The sequence below is a fragment of the Triturus cristatus genome, chromosome 8 (genome assembly GCF_964204655.1).
Source record: "Triturus cristatus chromosome 8, aTriCri1.1, whole genome shotgun sequence".
Lineage (NCBI taxonomy): Eukaryota > Metazoa > Chordata > Amphibia > Caudata > Salamandridae > Triturus > Triturus cristatus.
In genome coordinates, this window is record NC_140591.1 from 936,732,932 (window position 1) to 936,757,609 (window position 24,678).

At 43.1% G+C, this 24,678-nt stretch overlaps 1 protein-coding gene across 2 annotated transcripts in view; it reads right to left on the reverse strand.

The window, feature by feature from the left end:
• Nucleotides 1-24,678, reverse strand: part of TOMM70 (translocase of outer mitochondrial membrane 70) — a 252,001-nt gene that overhangs the window by 143,676 nt on the left and 83,647 nt on the right. For both annotated transcript variants that reach the window (XM_085622469.1, XM_085622468.1), the window contains exon 5: nt 21,644-21,792. In XM_085622469.1, the coding sequence (XP_085478595.1) occupies nt 21,644-21,792 (149 nt within the window). The remainder of the gene's footprint in view (nt 1-21,643; nt 21,793-24,678) is intronic.

A 24,678-nucleotide genomic window follows, 5' to 3' on the forward strand; every position in this document is an offset into this window, starting at 1 on the left:
CTACATAAGCATAGAAGTGATCCCATCAAAAGGGTCACTAAAAGACTATGCTCAAAGAGAGGGAGTGGAAGGCAAGCCATCGAATAAGAAACAAATGAGAGAAACATTAAAGCCAATAATGGGAAGCAATTGGGCGTGCCTAAAGCCCACTGTGCATTATTGGTATGGTTCACTGGCTTCTTTCATCTATAGACAACTAAAAGTCTCCTTTTAGGTGAGACCTTAAAACAAGTTGCAATATTTCAAACTCAACACTAGATGGAAGTGGTGAAACAAAACATAGTCCAAATATGGAGCAGTGAATTTCCACCAAGGGTGGACAGCTGGACTCAAAAGTGAACTGGTGTATGCAGGCCACATAATCAATCTACAAAGCAGAGGATGCCCCCAGAAATTTAAAAAGATTTGGAACCAGTGGCGTTAAAAACATGAGAAATGGATTAAAATGCCATTAAGGCCTCAAGTACATGCAGAGAGGCTGAAGGGGCGGATTGAGGATGGGGAAGGTACACCGGAAATTCCAAAGGAGTCATATGTGTTCTAACAGCAAGATTCCTGACACTCAAATGTATACTTGACTCTGCTCCCAAATTCTTTCTCGCCATATTATCATGCACCCTGTGTATACCATGATGTTTGATTGTTTTACCAGGTTATATAAATGTAACAAAAATAATTGAAAATGAACATCACATGGAAGGAGAGGCCAAAGCATGTGATCTACAACAGCACATGCTGCAAACTTATGACTCACTAGGTTCTGATGATGCAATTTCAATCCCTACCGAATAATTGTTAGGCTACCACACTCTAACATCAAAATATCTGTAACTTTCATTTGGATGACCAGAACATTTCAAAGAACTTTCCATCTACAGTCACAATGCAAGCATCAGTAAAACAACTTCCATACATATATTCAGTCAATCAGTCAAATATTTTTATTTGGTTTATAAAAACATACTGTAAAATATACAGTCAAAAGCATAACACTACAACACTACAAGCCACAAACAGATTAGAGGGTAACATATTTCGGTCGATGGCATGTGTGGCTGTAGATCAACATGCTCTGCATGGACTGTAAAGCAGTCCCTCCTGATAAGCGGTGGCTAACCTGCGAGTGTTGCAGTGGTTTAAAAAGAAAAAAAAAAAGGAGTACGTAGCACTGTCTGTCCAACATTGGCTTGTTGGCATGATGAAATCTCCACACAATGTTTGGTGAAAATATGTGGTATGGACCATGTAGCTACTTTACATATGTCAGCTCTGTGAATATGTCCTAAAAATGCCATGGTTGTTCTTTTTTTTGCGTGAAGAGTGTGCTCTGGGAGGAACAGGTAAAGGTATTTTGGCTTTGGCATAGCAACTCTGAATGTACTTTACTAACCATCTGACTATGCCTGCTTTGGATATAGGGTTGGTATGTGTGGTGGTGAAAAGGTGACAAAGTTGCTTAGACATTCTGAAAGCTTTAGTTCTATCAATGTAGAACAAAAGCGCTCTTTCGAAATCTAGTGAATGAAGAACACTTTCTGCAACAGTAACAGCTTGAGGGTAGAAAACTGCAAATTCAATGGACTGATTGATGTGAAATTGTGAGACTACCTTAGTTAGCAATTTAGAGTTGGTTCTAAGAACCACCTTGTCTTTTTGTATCTGGAAGAATGATTCTTATAAGGTTAATATCTGAGCTCACTAATACAACTGAGTGAAGTTATGGCAACTGTTGGACTTGGCCCTTCTGGCAGGTTCACCCCTAAACTTTTTGCCTTTTAATGTGACCTGATGTTAGTTGTTTTAGGCCTCTAGGCACTTTTACACTGTGTCCCAGTGTAAAGTGAGTGCGCTCTGTGTTACATTTAGGGAGACTGGCCTGCCCTCCCATAGGAATGCTTGGGGGATATGTGTGTCCATGGTAATTCCTGATCTGAGAGGAGTGCAGGGTCAAGTTTAGTATGTGCGAACTCGTAAGAATAAATGCTGCGCAATGATGTGCGCGGATTTATTATAACTATAGGAGAAGTGCCACTTCTGTGTGCTGTGTGTCTGCCTGCCTGATGTGGAGTGCATGTCTGGCTTGTGATTGACAGGTGCTGGATGGTGTGAGGAATTCCAGGAGCCAGGGTGAGTCAGCCCAGTGGTGAATAGGGAGATCAGCAGCTAGATGGGAGGGAGGAGTTGCACCTGGAACCCGAATAGGGCTGTGCCTTCCCTCCACAATGCTGGCTCTGCCCCCTGTGGTGCGTCTGATGTCCTTAGCCTGGCCTGTGAATAGGGAGAGGGGCTGAGCAAAACAAAGTGCTCCAGAACCAGTTGTATCTGGTTTTTCCCTTGCCCTGCACCCTGGTGACAAAGGAAACCTGTGTATAAAAAGGGGCTGTGACCCCATGTAAAATGTTCTCTGTTTTCCTAACTTGAGGGGGGGGCCCCTGGGCCCACCCTTTGCCCCCTCCGCATCCTGAAGGGCTTTACCCTGGACTTGGAACTTTGCCTTTTGATTTGGAGAAACTCTCCACTTGTTCATCCCTGGACTTGGGACTGCAGCGCCTGTGTGCGCTTTATTTCTAATTTCTAAAAGTGCTTGACTTTTGGGCTTGTAAGCGCTGTGTTCTGCCCCAGGAGGACGGATGCTGGCCTGCAGCGCAAAGCTGCATCGTGTGTGATTCCCCTACTTGGCTGGCGATCGAGCGGGAGCCCACCCCGCTTATTGAGCATCATTGCGGGTGCCCACCCCGCTTATTTAATTATTGTGTTTGTACGCGGGTGCCCACCCCGCTCTTGATTTAAACAAACGAGGGTGCCTACCCCTCTTGCCGCCGAAAAGCAATCACCGCCGCCAGCCCGGTACAGAAAAGAAAAGCGAAGCGCTGTGCCAAGAGATCACCGCCGCCGGCCCGGGGGCCTCGCCAGCACCGTTCCCAGCCAGCGCTGACGTCAGGGGAAAGCCGCGCTGAGATTGGACTCAGCGCGGTGCATCGTCTAGTAACAGAGGGGCTCGTCAGGCCGAAGCCGCGCTAGGATTGGAAGAAGCATGGGGCGTCTCCTTGCTCTTCAACGAAGACGATGTGACCAGCCTGGACTGCCAACCCCCCCTTCACATAAAAAAAAGGTAAACCGACTCTGATCTGAGACCAAAGCTGGTGCTGGGGGAGTTGTAGGCACTGACGCGCTGTTGCCGGCCGCGCACTGGAAGAGGGTGATTTCGAAAGTAAGCACATCCTGTGCTATGGCGGGGACAAGAGATAAGGGAGTGTCCTGGTGGGGATCCCTGGTATAGCGGGGCAGTATTCAAAGATCGTATCATGCTCGCGCTTTCAGAAGGGAAAGTGAACAGACGAGGGTAGCACATGCCGTGCGACAGAGGGGGCACTTTGTTGTTAAAGGCACCATTTTTAGAGTGAGACTCCCTACACCAGGAGCGTCATTGACGAGGAGCCCTTGTTGTGCATTTCTCAAATAACTTCTACATGGTAGCAACAGGGGTTACAGCCATTCTGGGCCCACAAGTGTTTTTGGTGCCAGTACCTCTTAAAACTCTCAGTTGCGCCGCCGTAGCGGGCAACTGCAACAATTGGGCAAGTTTAGTTGTGGCCATTATTGTTCAAAAGCCCCAGAGCAGGGCTCAGGCCATTTGTCCCCAGCTGCCCAGCAAGTAGTGGGCAGCTACTACGTTTAGGTTCTGGCGCAACCTGACCCTAATGTGATTTAGGTGCTATTGAGATTTATATACTAATGCTTTGGGTGTTAGGAAATGTACTGTGTGTAGTATGTTTTGCGCACCCTGTGTTTTATACCTCTATATAGGATTTCTGCATAGGAGGTTGTTTTACCTGTTTAGGTTTATGTTAGGGAGATTATACTTCCCTGTGTGATGTACGCCCCTAGTGTAATTATACTTAGGAGGTAGGGTCTAATGCGTTAGACTTGTGAGAGATTGCATAATGTGTTTATGCCCCTGTGATGTGTACAGGATAGGTTTTATACCTGATTCTAATGTGATAATGCTGAGGTCATTATTGCGCCAGTAGTTACTGGTTGTGCTCTACAGTTATAATTTGTGTTACAGTTGGTATATGTTCTACATTTACAATTGGTGATTTGTGCTAATTCGGACAGTGGTCCTGGTGGCCCTGTCTTGTGTAAATAGTCCACTGTAAAATTCTGCCCAGTGCCAGTTGGCACAGTGTAAATTATGTGATTATCATCTGTGTTTATTACAATACAAAGGCTATTTTTTATATATAACATTGTGTGGAGTTTCGTTTGTGGTGGGCCTAGGGTGTTGTTGCTGTGTGCGCGCGCAAACGCTTTACACATTGCCTCCGTGATAAGCCTGACTGCTCGTGCCAAGCTACCAAGGGGGTGAGCAGGGGTTATCTTGGTGTGTAACTCCCCAACCCTGACTTAGAGTGGTGGTCTCTGCCTGGCTTTGGAGCAAGCCTTAGCCAACCAGAGATCCCATTTCTAACAGCAACTAAAGAAATCCACCTTCAATGATAGAAATTGAAGAGGGCATGAGTCTAGAGGCTCATACGGAGGTCCCATAGAATGAGTGTAGAGGTGCAAAAGGAAGTCCCAGGAGCCTTCCGAGTACTATATTAAGGTTCTGAGAAGGATAAGAAGGAATCCTGGGTGGAATAACGTGTTAAGTCCTTCCTTGAAGATTTTAATGACTGGAATTATGAAGAGGTAAAGGTGTTGCCTATTTTGAAGCTAGGCAGCCATGGCTACGAGACATAAGCATATAGAAGGATATGCTAAACCTGCATTTTGTAGGTGAACTAGAGAACACATAATGTTTTGTACTGTAGCTATGAAAGGGTTTGTTTTGAGCGGCAGTAGCAAGCAAAACATTTCTGTTGTGCTGCATAGCAAGCCCTAGTGGTAGGTGTTTGTGCTTCTTAAAGAATGTCCATACATTCTGCTGGTAAGGTAAGATAACCAAATTCTATGACCTCAGGGGCCAGATCGCTAGGTTGAGAGTTATGTGATCTGGGGGTCTAATATGTATGTCATTTTGCATGAGAAGGTCCGGGCTATTGGGGAGCTTCTCATGTGGAACTACTGACAGGTCTTGTAATGTTGTGAACCAACGCTGAGCAGCCCAAGTTGGAGCTACTAGGATCATTTTTGGAGATGTCTGCCTGAGCTTCCGAACCAGACATGGAAGCGGAGGGAGAGGTGGAAAAGCGTATGCAAATATCTTTGACCAACTCATCCATAGTGCATTGCTTATGGACAGTCAGTGTGGGAACCTGGAGGCGAAGTGTGGGCATTCCACGTTTTCTGTTGTGGCAAAAAGATCTGTTTGACGGAAGCCCCACTTTTGGAAGTTGGGTAGGAGGACTTGTGAGTGCAGTTCCCATTCTTGGACTTGCTGCTGAATCATGCTGAGTAATCACAATAGGGCAACCCACTATTCCCCAAGGAATTGGGTAGATCAGTTAAATAACAATAGGTACCTTGAGGATTTATTCAGTAAAAATTAATTAGTTAATTAGGTAGTCACAACAGTGATCTTAATTTCCTTGAACTCAAAACAAAAGAAGGAAAAACTCATACAGTGCAATAATACAAAAAATGACCCAAGTTCATTTTTAGTTTTTTAACAAAAATAAATTTGTATTTTCAATTTCTGAAGTAGTGAAACAATACACTTTACATTTCATGTACGGCAACATAGAACTACTGTCTTCTTTGGAATCTTATTAGCAGTAGTTAATGACATTTCTTACAAACAAAACAGAGCCCACCACATGTTTGGCTATATATTGAACTTAATCCATATAAACTAGAAGAATTTTTTAGGCCACCAATGCCTCTTAGTTATGTAAGAAAATGTCGCAGCGTCGACGTTTCGGTCTCACTCTTGAAGAACAATCACAGAGACCATCCTCAGGACCGAAGTTGCACCATGAATCTATTAAAATATATACATACATTCTATTAATATACTTGAGTTCACAAATTTGTAGTGAATATACACGAAAGGAAAACAGGTGTGATCTGTTCCAACCACCCAAACTGTGGTTGCTTATTTAAAATTCAGAAGTGGTAACTTGACAGAACCCAACACCTATGCACCACACCAAACTAGTCTCCCATGAATAGTGCAAAACATAACCACCAAATGTCTGGTAGCGACAAACTCAAAATCAAAACTCATAAACTCACTGCAATGAGAAGTTCAGCCTGTTCTAGAAGTTTTATCAGCATATATACAGCGTTCCGTGAGAAACACAATCCTGGTGTCAAACAATCAACAGAGGACATAGTTACTTAACACACCTTCAAATACTGTGTGAGTAACATGTGGTGGAAAAAACTACTATTGGAACATACTATTGAAACATACCGGCAGTTACTCGCCGACAAGACGGCAATACTCGTCTCCTCCGTAATAGTCTGAGGAAGCAACAATTAAAAACCAATCAGTAACAGATTCCAATGTTCCCGTCTAGAAATAAAGATAAATCAATGTCCCAAAACGAGGCGGAATTCACTTACAATTCAACGTCTGATTCTGGCAGCTCTGAATTCTGCCTCTCACTCCCCAGGTCAGTCGAGCGCCGGATGCACGCTGTCTACGGGATTTTAACTCCAGCGGCATGCTGGTCTCAGTATGAAGAAACACACATAAGTCGGCCATCTTAGAATGATATTACTTCTAATAGGCAGAAGTCCTCCCAATTAAAATCCAATCAGAAATGAAGCTAAACAGACAGTACAAAACCATAGGAAGTACCCAATCTGGTAACAGCAAGTGTTATACTAATATGCTGGCTACGCGATATATTAACTCCAGCGGCATGTTGGTATAAATACGAAAAAACGAATCGGCCATCTTGGAGTGATACTATTAATAGACCGAAGCTCTCTCATTCATAATCCAATCACAAACAGAGCCAAACAGGCAGTACAATACTATTGGAAATGACTAATCTAATTACAATATATGTTATATTTGTATGGTATTACAGTCCCAAAACTAAAACGTAAAAAAGAAAGAAACCAACATAAAGAATTGTGTCGGCCATATTGGAACAGTATACATTGCTAACACAGGGTAATGGAAGTCATTGATAAAAGGCACAAACAGGTGTCACATTAGAGGGTTGACAAGGTTTGCCATTCCACAAGGGAATTAAGTCCCCTTTCCACAGTTTTGGCTGACCAAATCCACCTGTTTTCCTTTAATGTGAGCAAACGATCTACATTCAGCCTACGTTTGTTCATTTTTACAGTTTCCAATACAAACCATTTCATTTCAGAGGGTAAATGTTCCTTAGTTAAATAGTGTTCAACCATTGGTGCTGTTTCTATCCTACATCTAATTCGTGATTGGTGTTGGATAATTCGTTTTTTCACCTCTTGTGTAGTTTTGCCAATATAGAATAACCCACATGGGCACTCTATACAGTAGATGACATTTCTAGTAAGGCAATTTGAATGTTGTCGTATTGTCCACTCTCTTCCATTCAGTACACATGATTTGACTACTGATGTGGTAGGGCAAGCAGAACAATGACCACAAGGATAGTGGCCAATGATCGGTGGTAGGCCCCAAAGGTTTGTCAAAGTGCTCGGGGTAGATTCTTTATATGTTTTTACGAGATAATCTCTTAGATTTCTCGCCCTTTTAAAAGCAAAACGAGGTAGTGACATTTGTGGTTCAGCTTTCTGAATCAGGTGCCAATTCTTTGTCACTATCTTTTTAATAGAGTTAGATTCACTTCCAAATGTCGTGACACAAGTGATCAACTCTTGTTCTAGTGTTTGCTTGTCTTTGGTCTGTAACAATGCCTCACGATCGTAGTACCAAGCTCTTTTTAAGGAGCGTTTGACCAACCTGTATGGGTAACCTCTCATGACTAATTTAGTCTGTAAGATCTTTGCCTCTTTGAAATAATCCTCCCGTCTGGTACAGTTTCGTTTGATGCGTAAAAACTGACCAAACGGGAGATTATCCCGTAAGTTACGTGGATGATGGCTTGTGTATTTGAGTAACGTGTTCCTTGCGGTTGGTTTTGTAAAGAGACTTAATGAGAGCTTGCCCCCATCATTCCAGATCCGAAGGTCTAGAAAATTAATTGATTGGACATCATGCTCCATGGTGAATTGTAAATGACTATTTCTTTGGTTTAACCAGAGATGGAATTCTTGCAAACTTGTGATAGAACCCTCCCAGACAAGAAATACATCGTCTATATACCTAAGATACTTCTTTATCTGATCTTGGAAGGGATTGTTGTTGTATATCACCTCTTCCTCGAATGCTGCTACATAAAGGTTCGCTATATCTGGGGCAAAAATTGCCCCCATTGCGACTCCTTTTGTTTGTCCATAGAAATCGCCATTAAAAAGGAAATAGTTCTGTTCCAGTGCAATTCTTGCGCACTTTGTGATAAAATCAGATGGTACCTGATGGGGGCGTGACCTTTGTTCTAGTATATCATTGATCACAGATAATGCCTCCCCTTGGGGTATGCTTGTATACAAGCTCTCTATATCCATTGTAACAAGGATATTCTGTTCCTTATTAAATGGCTGTCCCTCCAATCCAATTATCACATGGGTACTATCTCTGGTGTACGATTTGGTCAAAGGCACAAATGGTTTTTATAAAAAAATCCACATATTCTGCTAATGGTTGTAGAATGGATTGGCAACCTGCCACAATTGGTCTACCTGGTGGTTTTTTATCATCCTTGTGGATTTTTGGTAGCGTATAAAACGCTGGTATTGAGTAGTTACTTTTGTTCAGATATTCAAATTCTTTTTTATTTAGCCACAAACCTTCACATCCACAACTAGTGAGATCTAAGATCTCTTTTCTGATCCTATCCGTGGGATCTCTTATTAGCTTCACATAATGAGTGGTATTATTCAGCTGTCTTAGGGCCTCAGTATCATAATCAGTCTTATTTTGTATGATGATACTTCCGCCCTTGTCAGCAGGTTTGATAACAATATCATCCCTGTTGGCAAGGGTTTTGAGAGTGGAATTATTTTAGGCGGATAGTTCTGAAGAACCTGTGTAATTCAATCTGTGTCTCAAACATGTCGTTTCTGTTAGTGGGGACAAAAGATAGGCCATGGCTTAATAGTTCAATCTCCTTATTGCTCAATTCATGGCTTGAGAGGTTAAAAATCGGAACTATCTCCAAATTTTGGTTGATGTGATTCGTCATTATTGGAGGATTCAAGATGGGAGTAGGCTCTACCACTCGTAATATGTGTTCCGGGTTTGACGGAATCCCGGAGTGTACTGGTTCCTGAACCAGCCTCTCCTGGTATTCCGAGTTCTTCCTCTCTGTGGTTGTTGTCCCCTCCCTAAAAAAGGTGAAGAAGGGTTTTGTCCTCTACCGTATCTATAGTTTGAGGTGTTGCCACGGCCACTGTTTTCTTCAGAACTAGAAGAATTTGTGTCTGAAAAAGTTGTGTGTTTAGGCACCCAGTTAGATTGATTAGGGTTTTGTTGAAAGTAATCTTTTTTCAAAAAAGGATAAGTACGATCTCTGGAGTAATTTTTAATATCCTTTTGTAGTTTTTCCGTCTTTTTAAGTATATTATTTCTCTGAAAATCAGATATAATCGTTTCCAGTTTCTTTAGAAATTCTCGAGCATCTGTCACAGATGTGTCCTCCAAGATTTGTTTTTCCAGGTCTGCTATTTCACTTTTAAGTTCTTCAGAACTATCCGCCTAAAATACTTGTTTAGTAAAACTCCCTTCTCCACAAACTATAGTGTTACAGGCTTACGTTGTCCATCTACGTTCTATCCGACTACCAACCAGATCCCAAAGGAACTGGTCACGTTTGAAAATGTGGTACTTATGGAAATCGAACAGATGTTTAAGAATAAACATTATGTGAAATATAATTTTTCAAAGGAGGAGCATTCCACTCTCAAAACCCTTGCCAACAGGGATGATATTGTTATCAAACCTGCTGACAAGGGCGGAAGTATCATCATACAAAATAAGACTGATTATGATACTGAGGCCCTAAGACAGCTGAATAATACCACTCATTATGTGAAGCTAATAAGAGATCCCACGGATAGGATCAGAAAAGAGATCTTAGATCTCACTATTTGTGGATGTGAAGGTTTGTGGCTAAATAAAAAAGAATTTGAATATCTGAACAAAAGTAACTACTCAATACCAGCGTTTCATACGCTACCAAAAATCCACAAGGATGATAAAAAACCACCAGGTAGACCAATTGTGGCAGGTTGCCAATCTATTCTACAACCATTAGCAGAATATGTGGATTTTTTTATAAAACCATTTGTGCCTTTGACCAAATCGTACACCAGAGATAGTACCCATGTGATAATTGGATTGGAGGGACAGCCATTTAATAAGGAACAGAATATCCTTGTTACAATGGATATAGAGAGCTTGTATACAAGCATACCCCAAGGGGAGGCATTATCTGTGATCAATGATATACTAGAACAAAGGTCACGCCCCCATCAGGTACCATCTGATTTTATCACAAAGTGCGCAAGAATTGCACTGGAACAGAACTATTTCCTTTTTAATGGCGATTTCTATGGACAAACGAAAGGAGTCGCAATGGGGGCAATTTTTGCCCCAGATATAGCGAACCTTTATGTAGCAGCATTCGAGGAAGAGGTGATATACAACAACAATCCCTTCCAAGATCAGATAAAGAAGTATCTTAGGTATATAGACTATGTATTTCTTGTCTGGGAGGGTTCTATCACAAGTTTGCAAGAATTCCATCTCTGGATAAACCAAATAAATAGTCATTTACAATTCACCATGGAGCATGATGTCCAATCAATTAATTTTCTAGACCTTCGGATCTGGAATGATGGGGGCAAGCTCTCATTAAGTCTCTTTACAAAACCAACCGCAAGGAACACGTTACTCAAATACACAAGCCATCATCCACGTAACTTACGGGATAATCTCCCGTTTGGTCAGTTTTTACGCATCAAACGAAACTGTACCAGACGGGAGGATTATTTCAAAGAGGCAAAGATCTTACAGACTAAATTAGTCATGAGAGGTTACCCATACAGGTTGGTCAAACGCTCCTTAAAAAGAGCTTGGTACTACGATCGTGAGGCATTGTTACAGACCAAAGACAAGCAAACACTAGAACAAGAGTTGATCACTTGTGTCACGACATTTGGAAGTGAATCTAACTCTATTAAAAAGATAGTGACAAAGAATTGGCACCTTATTCAGAAAGCTGAACCACAAATGTCACTACCTCGTTTTGCTTTTAAAAGTGCGAGAAATCTAAGAGATTATCTCGTAAAAACATATAAAGAATCTACCCCGAGCACTTTGACAAACCTTTGGGGTCTACCACCGATCATTGGCCACTATCCTTGTGGTCATTGTTCTGCTTGCCCTACTACATCAGTAGTCAAATCATGTGTACTGAATGGAAGAGAGTGGACAATACGACAACATTCAAATTGCCTTACTAGAAATGTCATCTACTGTATAGAGTGCCCATGTGGGTTATACTATATTGGCAAAACTACACAAGAGGTGAAAAAACGAATTATCCAACACCAATCACGAATTAGATGTAGGATAGAAACAGCACCAATGGTTGAACACTATTTAACTAAGGAACATTTACCCTCTGAAATGAAATGGTTTGTATTGGAAACTGTAAAAATGAACAAACGTAGGCTGAATGTAGATCGTTTGCTCACATTAAAGGAAAACAGGTGGATTTGGTCAGCCAAAACTGTGGAAAGGGGACTTAATTCCTTTGTGGAATGGCAAACCTTGTCAACCCTCTAATGTGACACCTGTTCGTGCCTTTTATCAATGACTTCCATTACCCTGTGTTAGCAATGTATACTGTTCCAATATGGCCGACACAATTCTTTATGTTGGTTTCTTTCTTTTTTACGTTTTAGTTTTGGGACTGTAATACCATACAAATATAACATATATTGTAATTAGATTAGTCATTTCCAATAGTATTGTACTGCCTGTTTGGCTCTGTTTGTGATTGGATTATGAATGAGAGAGCTTCGGTCTATTAATAGTATCACTCCAAGATGGCCGATTCGTTTTTTCGTTTTTTCGTATTTATACCAACATGCCGCTGGAGTTAATATATCGCGTAGCCAGCGTATTAGTATAACACTTGCTGTTACCAGATTGGGTACTTCCTATGGTTTTGTACTGTCTGTTTAGCTTCATTTCTGATTGGATTTTAATTGGGAGGACTTCTGCCTATTAGAAGTAATATCATTCTAAGATGGCCGACTTATGTGTGTTTCTTCATACTGAGACCAGCATGCCGCTGGAGTTAAAATCCCGTAGACAGCGTGCATCCGGTGCTCGACTGACCTGGGGAGTGAGAGGCAGAATTCAGAGCTGCCAGAATCAGACGTTGAATTGTAAGTGAATTCCGCCTCGTTTTGGGACATTGATTTATCTTTATTTCTAGACGGGAACATTGGAATCTGTTACTGATTGGTTTTTAATTGTTGCTTCCTCAGACTATTACGGAGGAGACGAGTATTGCCGTCTTGTCGGCGAGTAACTGCCGGTATGTTTCAATAGTATGTTCCAATAGTAGTTTTTTCCACCACATGTTACTCACACAGTATTTGAAGGTGTGTTAAGTAACTATGTCCTCTGTTGATTGTTTGACACCAGGATTGTGTTTCTCACGGAACGCTGTATATATGCTGATAAAACTTCTAGAACAGGCTGAACTTCTCATTGCAGTGAGTTTATGAGTTTTGATTTTGAGTTTGTCGCTACCAGACATTTGGTGGTTATGTTTTGCACTATTCATGGGAGACTAGTTTGGTGTGGTGCATAGGTGTTGGGTTCTGTCAAGTTACCACTTCTGAATTTTAAATAAGCAACCACACTTTGGGTGGTTGGAACAGATCACACCTGTTTTCCTTTCGTGTATATTCACTACAAATTTGTGAACTCAAGTATATTAATAGAATGTATGTATATATTTTAATAGATTCATGGTGCAACTTCGGTCCTGAGGATGGTCTCTGTGATTGTTCTTCAAGAGTGAGACCGAAACGTCGACGCTGCGACATTTTCTTACATAACTAAGAGGCATTGGTGGCCTAAAAAATTCTTCTAGTTTATATGGATTAAGTTCAATATATAGCCAAACATGTGGTGGGCTCTGTTTTGTTTGTAAGAAATGTCATTAACTACTGCTAATAAGATTCCAAAGAAGACAGTAGTTCTATGTTGCCGTACATGAAATGTAAAGTGTATTGTTTCACTACTTCAGAAATTGAAAATACAAATTTATTTTTGTTAAAAAACTAAAAATGAACTTGGGTCATTTTTTGTATTATTGCACTGTATGAGTTTTTCCTTCTTTTGTTTTGAGTTCAAGGAAATTAAGATCACTGTTGTGACTACCTAATTAACTAATTAATTTTTACTGAATCATGCTGAGCACGTCTGCAAAGTCATTGCTTGTTCCCGGAAGGTATTCTGCTAACAGGTGAATGTGGAGCCCAATTCCAGATGGTCTGAGACTGTTGTGAGAGTTGTATAGACGGTGCACTCCCCTGTTTTTGAAGATAATACATTGCTGTCATATTGTCCGTCCAGACTAGGACAACTTTGTGAGTTAGGTGAGGTAGGAAAGTTTTCAATGCTAGCTGAACAGCTTGAAGTTCTAGGTAGTTGAGGTGGAGAAATTGGTGCTTGACATCCCATAGGCCATGAACTGTGAGGTATTGGAAGTAAGCACCCCATCGCATCTTTGATGCGTCTGTTGTGAGAGTGAGCTGGGGAACACAGTTGAAAAATCCCGCCCCTTCAACGGGTTGGTGGTGTTCCACCATTACAGAGAACGGCGAGTGTGGCGGTCTATCAACATTAGATCTCTCAACTGACCCAGTGACTGTGACCACCGATTAGCCAGCATTGACACTTTTCTAATGAACACATATGCAATCCTACGTGGGGAACTATGGAAATGCAAGAAGCTATCATCCCTAGCTGAAGCAGGACCACCCTCGCTGTGAGTTTTTGGTTGGTCTGAAACAGTGTTGTGTGAAAGTTTTGAATTCTTAAGGGATTGGGGTAAGCTAATTCTGACTGTGTTCAGGACTACTCTTAAGTATGGTTGAATCTGCAATGGTTGTAAGTGACAATTGGGGATTTTGATAGTAAACCCCAAATTGGGGGGGAAGATCTATTGTCATCTGAGTGTCTTGTTGGCACTGAAAAAAAGTGCAAGCTTTGATAAGCCAGTCGTCCAGGTTTGGAAATATGTAGACAGCTTGTCTTCTGAGATATGCTGGGACCACTGCTAGACATTTGGTAAACACTGAGGTGCAGTGGTTACCCAGAATGGCAAACCTTAAACTGGTAATGTTTGCCTGCATTGACAAATGATAAATATTTGCCAGGAGCTGGGTGTATTGCTATGTGGAAGTAGGCATCCTTTAAGTCTAGTGTTGCCATAAAGTCGCCTTGTTGAAGAAGTGGAATGGCTTCCTGTAAGGTAACCATGTGGAAGCGTTCTGATTGGATGTATTTGTGTAAGGGTCTGAGATCGAATATTGGCCTTAGAGATCTGACCTGAATTAATACAGAGAGTAAACCTCAGGACCATGATGTTGAAGAGGGACACGCTCTATAGCACCTTAAAGAAGAGCTTGAACTTCCTGTTTGAGTAAAGTTTGATCCTTGTGTGACATCCTGTGAACACAAGGTAGAATGTTGTATGGTGTGGCAATGAGCTCTAGACAATAGCCATGTTGGATAATGGCTAATACCCACTTGTCTGATGTGATGGATTGCCATGTGGGTAGGTAACTGTCAATTCTGCCCCCGACAGGTGTTATGTGATCAGGGACAAGGATATGTTAGTCACTGTTTGGTAGAAGGTGTTGCTCCACGGGGAGAGCCACCCTTACCTCTACCTTTAGTGTGGTTTACTCTATAGGAGCCACAGTAGTAGCCCTTAGAGTGTGAGCCCTGACCTTGCTGCTTTTGTTGGGAGGTAGAAGCCTCCGAAGAGGTGGATTTTGGTGCTCCACAGAATCCTGAGCAACAAAAAAGATGTTTGAAGTGCCCCCATAGCTTTCACCATCTCAGTATCTTTTTACATTTTTCTAATGTGGAATCCACCTGAGGACCAAACAGATGTTCCTTACCAAAGGGCATTCAAAGCCAAGCGTGTCTCAGAAGTAAAATACTAGTATATACTCTCCTGGCTGCAGTGTCTGCAGCACCTAATGCACACCGTATGGAAGTGTTCGTGATAATTTCACCTTCAGACACTAACTGTTACCAGTGTTTTTTGTGTTTCTCTGGGAGATATTGAAATAGATCTTCCATTTCTTCCCAGTGGGCTCTGTCGTAGCGTGCTAGGAGAGCTTGCGAGTTGGCAATACACCAATGACTGGCAGCCTGAGCTGCAGCTCTTCTACCAGCAGCATCTATCCTTTTACTCTCTTTTCAGGGAGCAGAGTATCTCCAGTGGCCTCATAGTTGGCACGCTTGCGTGCTGTGGAGGTAACTAGTGAGTCTGATGGTAACTGTCCCATAATATAAATAGTTTCAGATGATGCAGGTTTGTATTTCTTATCTACTCTAGGCGCGACAACCCTAGCCCTAATAGGGTCTTTAAATATGTCCACATTATGTCAAAGCATACCTTTTAACATGGGCAGATATGGAGTAGCCCTATGAGTGGTGGAAAGCCTCTTACAGAGAAAGTCATCCTCTAAAAAGGCTCTTTATGAAACTCCACATTGTGAAAAGCTGCAGCCTTCGCTATAACCTCCAGGTAAGAGGTAGTATCTTCAGGAGGAGAAGGGCGTACAGGATAAATAACAGGATCCGTGTCAGCAGGGGGATCCGTGTCATAGTTGTACCAAGGGTCATCTCCCTGTGGCACCCCCATGGCCACCAGTGTCGGAATGTGGAGACCCTTGTGGTGAGTCTTGTACTGGCTCTCCTGGAGAAAATGGTTGTGCAGGACGGTGTGGAAGTGTTGGAGATGGGGATGATGGTGATGTTGGGGCAGCTGGTATGGGAGATGGAAGAGGTGAAGGGCTTGTAGCTTTGTCCGTAGTCTTCCTTTTAGGAGGCTCTGACATGTCTAAAGCTTCTTCAAAAGTAATCTTCCTTTTAGGTGGTGAAGGAGAGGAAGATGTAGCCAGTATACATCCAGTATGTGTCTGGATATGAATTTTCTTCTGGCGCGTGTCCAGTTTCTCCTGCAACTTGTGCAGGATTAGTTCTACCTGTGTGTCAGAACAGAGCTTCTAGGTCGGCTTGGACTGCTTTGGCTCTGAAGCTTTCGGCTTCGAGGTAGACTGCGCACTGGTGCTGAGGTGGAAGATGGCGGTTCTCTGCTCTGTACCGGAGACAGACTAGATGTCGGTTGGTGGTCTCGGTCCGAGGAAACCCAAGTAGCTGGCTTCAACTTATTATGCAATTTCGGTGCAGAATTCAAAGGCGGGGCGTCCGTAGCGTTTTTTCGGTGCCGACCCTGGCTAGATAGCACTTGTGGCCCAGGGACCTGAGATTTTGAGACCAGCAGTGCCGAATGTTTTTTGTAGGATTATGGTAGTGGAAGAAGCAGGGGGAGGTTTACTCGCAGTTTGTTGAGCTGGAGTAATGGCCTCTACTTCAAAGTCCTCCTCAAGCTCGGAGCCCGAGCTTTCAAAAGAGAAGGCCCCCTACTCATCAATCAATGGCTTCTCCTGCACATGCTCATCATCAAAGATGTTGGGGTGTCATTGATTTATTTTGAAGAACAAAGGTCCTTGGCATAAAAGGAAATAATTCGAATGTTTCAACATAGACTACAATGAGCACTATGGAGGTTCTTCCAATGTCCAGCCGGACAGAGGAATATTTATTCAAGTGAGGTAACAAGATGGGCAAAATACAAGGCACAACAAAGATGGCGAACGGCACAGTCCTGTACCGAGCGTTTGAAAAGAAGGTATAAGTGGTATAGATGCAGGAAGGAAACAACAGGCAAAAAGAGGGGAGAGAGCAAAAGGCGGCTTACATTTACATAATAATACTATGTAAGCTCAAACCAACAAACAGCACACTCATTTTGTCACAATGGTTAAATAGTGGTGTTTGTTACATAGGTCGACGTTTCGATCCCTAGCTCTCAATACTAAGGGATCATCATCAGGACTAGGAATTGAACTGTTGCCTGATAGAAAGTGTCAAGGAGCCTGTAGGGTAGTAAGACAGGAAAAAGGAACAACAAAAAATTGGTAAATAAACAATAAAGCAAGTCCACCTTACTGCGAACAAAACTGGTCAGGAGACCGTTAGAGGGGTGTAAAATTCCGCTACGTGAAGAGGGTGAGTGCATGTACATGTGAGGGTACACATGCGGAAGGAAATGGCAGCGTTGTTGCAGTGCAGTGCAGTGACGCACAAAGTGAAGACAAGACCAAGGAGGTCAAGGACGGTGAGGAAACAGGTGGGGACGTGAAGAGTGCCCGTATGGATCAATCAGAGAAGATGCTAACGATGCGTGGTCTGTCATTGCAGGAATTACAATTCGAGAAAGATGCTAACGACGCGTAACCCATTAGACAAGGAATGGATGTGTGTCCTACCGAGAGAGGAGGGTGAAAACAATGGTGGTGGGACGGAGGGGGTGGCGCCGTGCTGTTGGGAGCAAGTTAGTGCTGACGAGGCGGGATCCGTGTGAAGTTTAGGGAACCGGGTTCAGGTGTGAAAGGGGGGGGGGGGAAAAAAGGGGGGGCGGGGTGTGTGCTAACCTGGGAGCCAGCTCGTAGTGGAACTGGGAAGGCTCGGTGAATGCCAGGGGCAGCTCAATGGGTGCCTGGAGTTCGTCGGCAATACGTGAAAGCCTGACGAGGGCGTCTGGAACAGCCAACCGATCAGGAGGGCTGGAGCTGGAAAAGGAAAGGATAATGTTGACGGGACCCCAACCAAAATCGACTAGTAAGTTCCGGGGCCGTCGTAGGAAAGGGCTTACCTTATGAATAAAACCAGGGCGCAAGGGGCCAGAACCGAGTGTTCAAGGGCCTGCGGTGGACAGTCTATGCAGCGGATTGGGCTGCCAGACAAGGCGGGACCGGAGCTGGGAGAAAGTTAAAATAAGGAGATTATATGGGGGAGCACATAGTTTGCGCTCTGGCGGATGGCGTGTGGATCAAGGCTTACCTCTCAATGAGTAGCTGGCGGCCGGAGGAAGCACGGGTCTGCTTTTCCGTTCGGCGTGATAGCAAGGAACAAGCGGGACTGTGGGTGTTTTAAGGCGGGCCCGGGGAGTGGGCGAAAGCAAGGGAGGACTATGATGGGGATCGGGAAAGGCCGGCGGCCATGATGGAATGGGGAGGAAGGTGAGGGGCTACGTGAGCATGCTTTAGGAATAGACAATTGTCACTGGAAGTTGACAAACCGTAAAACAAAGGGACACATAATAAAATGAACACAATTGACTTGGAGGTTGATGATAGCAATTGTCAACAAGGGGAAAAAAGCAGCTGAATATTATTTGCATAATTTTACAAATCAGGTTTAGGCATGGAGTCCCAGCGGGGGTAGTCATGCCAACTTATAGTGACTGGAGCGAGGAAAACAGGTGATTCACAAATCGCACATGATTACAGTAAGGATGTCCAGTCTTCTGTTCTATTGAGTCCAGTGTTGATAGAATTGAACAGAATGATTGTCTTAAGTTCCTCTCTGTTTAAAAGTTGAGCCATGTTGCCACCTCTTGGAGGTAACTTCAATGATTTGAGTACCGTCCAGCGCAAATCGTCCTCATTGTGGTTGGCCTCAGTGAAATGTTCAACCAGGGGGGCGTTCTGTGTATTGCATCGGATACGGCTTCTGTGCTGACAGATTCTGGTCTTGATTTTTTGGGTGGTCTGTCCGATGTATATCTTCAAACAAGGGCATTGGATAAGGTAAATGACATTGCAGGAATTACAATTTGTGAAAGCTTGACAATGCACTGTAATGTTATCAAATGTGAAACTTTTTCCTTCAATGGTGAACACACAGACATTGCACGAACCGCATTTGGAATGACCAACGATGGGGGACAGACCCCAACTGGCAAGGAGGGTAGTATTGGGAGCGACAGGTAGTGCAGCCCTGACTAGATGGTCCTTCAGATTCTTGCTTTTTTTGAAGGCAAATAGTGGTTTATCAATAGTGAGATTCCCTGCATTTAGAATGGGCCAGTGGTGTAGTATCGCTTTTCTCAATTTGTTGGATACCAAAGAGAAAGTGGTCACACAGGCAATTCTCTGCAGTTCTTTTTTGGGTTTAGGAGTCAAAAGCACCTCCCGGGGACAATACCAAGCTCTTTTTGAAGCATTTTTTACGATTCTTTTAGGATAGCCTCTGTCTTTTAGTTTGGAGGCCAAAACAGCAGATTCTCTGAAATAATCAACCCTACAGGAGCAATTTCTCCTTATTCTCAAAAATTGAGAGTAAGGCAATGAATCCCTTAGAGCCCTAGGGTGATTGCTGGTGTAGTTTAATAGGGTGTTGCGTTCTGTGGGCTTACGGAAGAGGCGTGTGAGTAGTTCACCATTGTCATGGAAAATCGTAAGGTCTAAAAATGCTATGGAGGCGGTGTCAGTGGTGGTAGTGAAAGATAAACCAGAGCAGTTGTTGTTCAGCCAGTGTAAGAATTGGCGTAGAACATCGACGTGCTGTTTCCAAATGATGAAGATGTCGTCGATGTATCTACGCCAAAACACGATGCCTGGGAAGAACGGATTGGAGGCAGTCAGAATGACATTAGTCTCTAATTGGTCCATGAAGAGTATTGCCAGATTTGGGGCAAAAATGGCCCCCATTGACGTGCCTTTGATCTGCTGGTAGAAGGTGTTATTGAAGCTGAAAAAATTACGGGTTAAGCAAAGTTCAAGAAGCTGTAGTATGAAATTGCTGGGGACAGCATGTGGGCGTGGACGTGAGTCTAGTGTTTTTTGGATTACTAGAAGGGCAGCAGTCTGAGGGATATTAGTGTACAATGACTCAACATCCATAGTACACAGAGTTTCAGTCAAAGGATCGAAAGGATGATGCTCAACCATGTTAATCATTGCCATCGAGTCTCGGACAAAGCATTGAGTGGTGGGGATAAAGTCTTTAATGAAGAAATCTACATAAGAACCCAGTGGTTCTAAGATCGAACCGCAGGCAGAAACAATGGGACGGCCCGGAGGGTTTGAAATATTTTTGTGGACCTTGGGGAGCGTGTATATAACGGGTGTGCGTGCTGACTTAACGTTGAGAAAATTAAACTCCTTTTTTGAAAGGAAGCCAGCAAGGAGACCCTCTGTGGTTGTCTTGAGGATCAAACCCTGAATCTCTTTATTCTCTCATTGATGGCTCTGTAGGACATTTTGAGGAGGCAAGCTCTTTCCGAAAGCCTAACCCTTCCAACCTGCTTAATCTCTCGCACCGGTAATATTTGTGCTATATCAGAGCGCCAGGATACCCGTAGGGTCACAGCAGCGCTATATAAGAATCAATACAATACAATACAATACCGAAGTATCTTTTTGGAGCGGAAGGATCTGCAGGTGTCGCAGACCACTTGGTTGTGCACAGGGGACAAGCAGAAGTTGCACACACAGTGTTGGTCTGTGTACGGGTACTTCACATGGCAACGCGCACAGAACCGAAAGGGTGTGCATTCCTTTACCAGTGAAGCATTTTTGGGAAGACTGGTAACAAGGGAGAAGGTAGGCCCCCGAAGGGCACCACACAAATGGAGCTTCGGTCGAACGATGTCGAAGGGGCAGAGCTTTAGATGAGAATTGCAGAAGGAAAAGCACAAGTGACAACAATACTATTGAAGATAGAACACGGAGCAGAGGCACAGATGGCAAAGAAAATACAATCCAACAATGGAGACAATTTCCATGCGTATTGCCACCTAGAGGAGGAGTCACTCAACCTTGTGACTCAAACGACTTCTTCGAAGATTAACAACTTGCACAACTCCGGACCCAACACTACATGGCAGAAGAATGCAGAGCATGTTTATCGACAGCCACACATGCCATTGAACAATTATTTCCTAGTAGGGGTTTGGCTAAACCGTCCAAGAAGCTTTTAAAAACCTCCCACATACCTTGACACCCGTCTGCAGAAATGCATTGAAAAAACTATTCAGCAAAATACAAGGAAGGCTGGAAAATGTCAACAGGAGTGCAACTATACTGAAAGAGCTGGTAGGTAACACTTTAATGGAGCAATCTAAAGACAAACACACCAAGATAAGGAGGCCCCCTTCTGCACAATTATTTCCAAGTAGAGGTCTGGATAATCCATCCAAGAAGCTTTTCAAAACCTGACCTCGACACCTTTCTGCAGAAATGCTTCGAAAAATGTATTCAGCAAAATACAACAAAGGTTGTAAAATGTCAACAGGAGTGCAGCTGTACTGGGAGGTCTGGTAGGTAACACTTTAATGAAGCAACCGAAAGACAAACACACAAAGATAAGGAAGACCCCTTTTGCCCTCCCATGAAAAGAGTGACTAACCAAGACATAATGTGAGGTACAATCATCCAGGGGAAAATTGTTGTCAGTATCCCAAGTTTACTGCAAAGAAATTGTTTTAAATAGGTAAAATTACCACTTTTGCATACTCACTTTTCTTTGACTTCTGCTGCTTCACCTTCCTTATCCTTGTCTTCGTCGGATTTCTCTCCTTTTAATAAGGGTTGAGAGATGATGTCATCGGTGAAAGAGCTGAAATATGATTTAATGAACTGTGGCGAGGGCATGAGGGGCTCACGGTTCTGAAATGGAAAAGAAAAATATAAGGATGGTGAGAAAAGTCCAGCGTGCTATGCCTAGTTTTAATGCGGATTAAATGAAGTGCCCAAACAAAGAAAAAGTAATATAATGACTTTCCGGCTTTTGCGGCTGCTTTCGCAGAAGCTGTACGGAAAGATAAAAGGCCTGTAAACTGTCAGGTGGACAAGAGTGTCCATAGGGAGTGCACATGAAGCGAATTCAGTTCCTAGTACCCTCTCAAAAATGCAGAGTAAACAATGCTTTGGGGTAAGGTGGGAATTTGATAGAAATCAAGCATTAAATGCATGATATTTATACAGAGAAATATATGCATACATAAATACATAGCACCGTGGCAATGAGTAATTCACTTTAATTTGAGAGATTATTGAATGTGTGCATTAGTGTTAAGTTAAGGTCAGCCTACATTTATTGTAGGCATTGTGATTTATCAATGAGCTATAGCTATGTGGGAGCATTTTTGTCACTTGAGACAACAGACTTTTTTTTACTGCTTTTTGAAAACCTGGCGATTTCGGATTCTGCACGGCAGTAGGATGGACGTCCATAAGGAAGTGGCAACAATGGAGAAAGGGTTTTGTTAAAGAAGGAAATCCGTGCAGCAGAAAGCAAAAATTCCTCGGAGAGTGAAAATGAAAAAGCAACTTTTGTGGCCTCCTCCCCTTCCTCTTGCTATGACAACTCTAATATAGAATTGGAGAGGTTCAGATTGTAACACGCTATTTATTACCGCTATCTAGTGTGGGTAGGGGCCATGACTGAACTGACTCATGTACAACAGTTATTTTTAAAAAAAACTAGATTTAACTATAGCCAGGATAGAAGTGGGTAAATCCATGCATTCAGAGATAAAACAAAACAAGCATTAGCATAGCCAATAGGTCTCGCCTTTGTGACCTTATAAGTATTTAGTTATGCAGCACAATATCCTTTGTGCAACATCATCAACTGTTGCATGGCTAAAGGCTTATAAGGTCCCAAAGGCGAGACCTATTGGCTATGCCAATGCTTGTTGCAACTTTGTTTTTCACTTTTTGTTCGTTTGCTAGGCGCTACATAGACTTGCATTAGTCAAAAGAGCTCCCTCCCTCCGAACCCGCTGCAGGTAGGCAAGAAGGTCGGAGTTCAGTCTGTACAAAGGCCACAGAAGACAGTCATGGAACAAAGAAGAGCCGCAAACCTGCTGTTACGAAACCGATGTGAAACAAAGTCACACTGGCCTGGAGGCTGGAGTGGGGTGAGGGGTCCAGGTATCGAGCACGAAGACGTGAAACACGAACAGGAATTGCAAGGCAGCTCCGTGCAGTCGGAATGAACATGTGTCAGTGCAGAAGGCCATCACCTCCCCTCCTGCCGGACACAGACCACGCCGGCCGTCAGTACACCCTCGCCACAATGCACACTTGTCATTATGGCGATTTACTGATTGCCACCTCCTCCAGCACACCGACCTCCCGTTAGGAGAGGCAACCAAATTACAACAGGCCCCTCAGACCTGGAGGGGAGCAATCTGGCCTCCCGTCCATGAATAAACATTGAAAAAATCAAAAACTTTGGCTAGTGTACTGTGCGTACAGAGACCCACAACATACATGAACATAGTCCAACATACAAAGGCACCATTGTACACAGGACAAAATACGCATACATTCATAAATATAAGCCCTCATGAACCCAGACCAGCAGACATCTCTCTAAACTGTAGGGGTGAGATGTACAACAATTTTTTCAGGTGGATTAACAACCTTAATCCTTACTTGAATTTCACCATCTCAGCATCTTCCTCCCATATACCATTTCTAGACCTCACTATTAAAATTGAGGGGGGCCAACTGACTACAACTATGTATAAAAAAAGAACCGACAGCAACAGCCTCCTACTCTTTAGTAGTCATCACCCCAAATCACTGAAGGAAAACTTACCATTTGGTCAGTTTCTAAGAGTATGGAGAAATTGTAGTTCAGTGGAAGATTACGAAGCTGAATCAGTGGCCCTTCGAAGGAACCTCACAGCAAGAAATTACCCCCCTAAGCACATTGCTCTCTCCAGAAAAAGAGCGCGCCACAACAACAGGGAAAGCCTGTTAGAACACAGAGTGAAAAATGAGACAACAAAACTCACCTGTGTCACGACCTTTACTCCAGCTTCAAACCATCTAACTAGAGTACTAAAAAAACATTGGAGCATACTTAACACAGGGTCCCTAAACTTCGACTAACCACGTTTTGCATTTAAGTGCTCAAGAAACCTTAAAGACATGCTCATTCACACGAGACCAAAAATGAAAGCCACCAACAAACAGGGCACACTGTGGCACTTACCAGCAGTTACTGGCCATTATCCCTGTGGCTCATGCACTGCGTGCACTTTCACATATGTCCATAAGACCATCACACTCAATGAAATTGCAATACCGCAAACTGCATTTACCTACTCACATACCCATGCGACCTCTACTATGTGGGCATGACAACTCGCCCCATTAAATTGCGAATTTCAGAACACCGTAGCAACTTCCGCTGCCACAAAAATAACACCAAGATGTGTGCACACTATCTCGAGAAGTCACATTCACCAGACTCCATAAGATGGGTAATCTTAGAAGCATCGCCCAACATATCTAAGAGCAATCTATTCGCCAAAGAACAAAGATGGATACACCGTTTGTCGACACATGACAAAGGGCTCAATGAAGATATACCATGGAGCGCCATACAAACCTAAACATTAATTTGTACACATATTAGTTACTACACTGGATGATACCAGACACAGTGAACGTATGCTTTCCTATAAACAACACTGACCATCTAGTGTACCTATCATGATGTATAGCCTACACTCATATCCACCAGAGCCACTATGA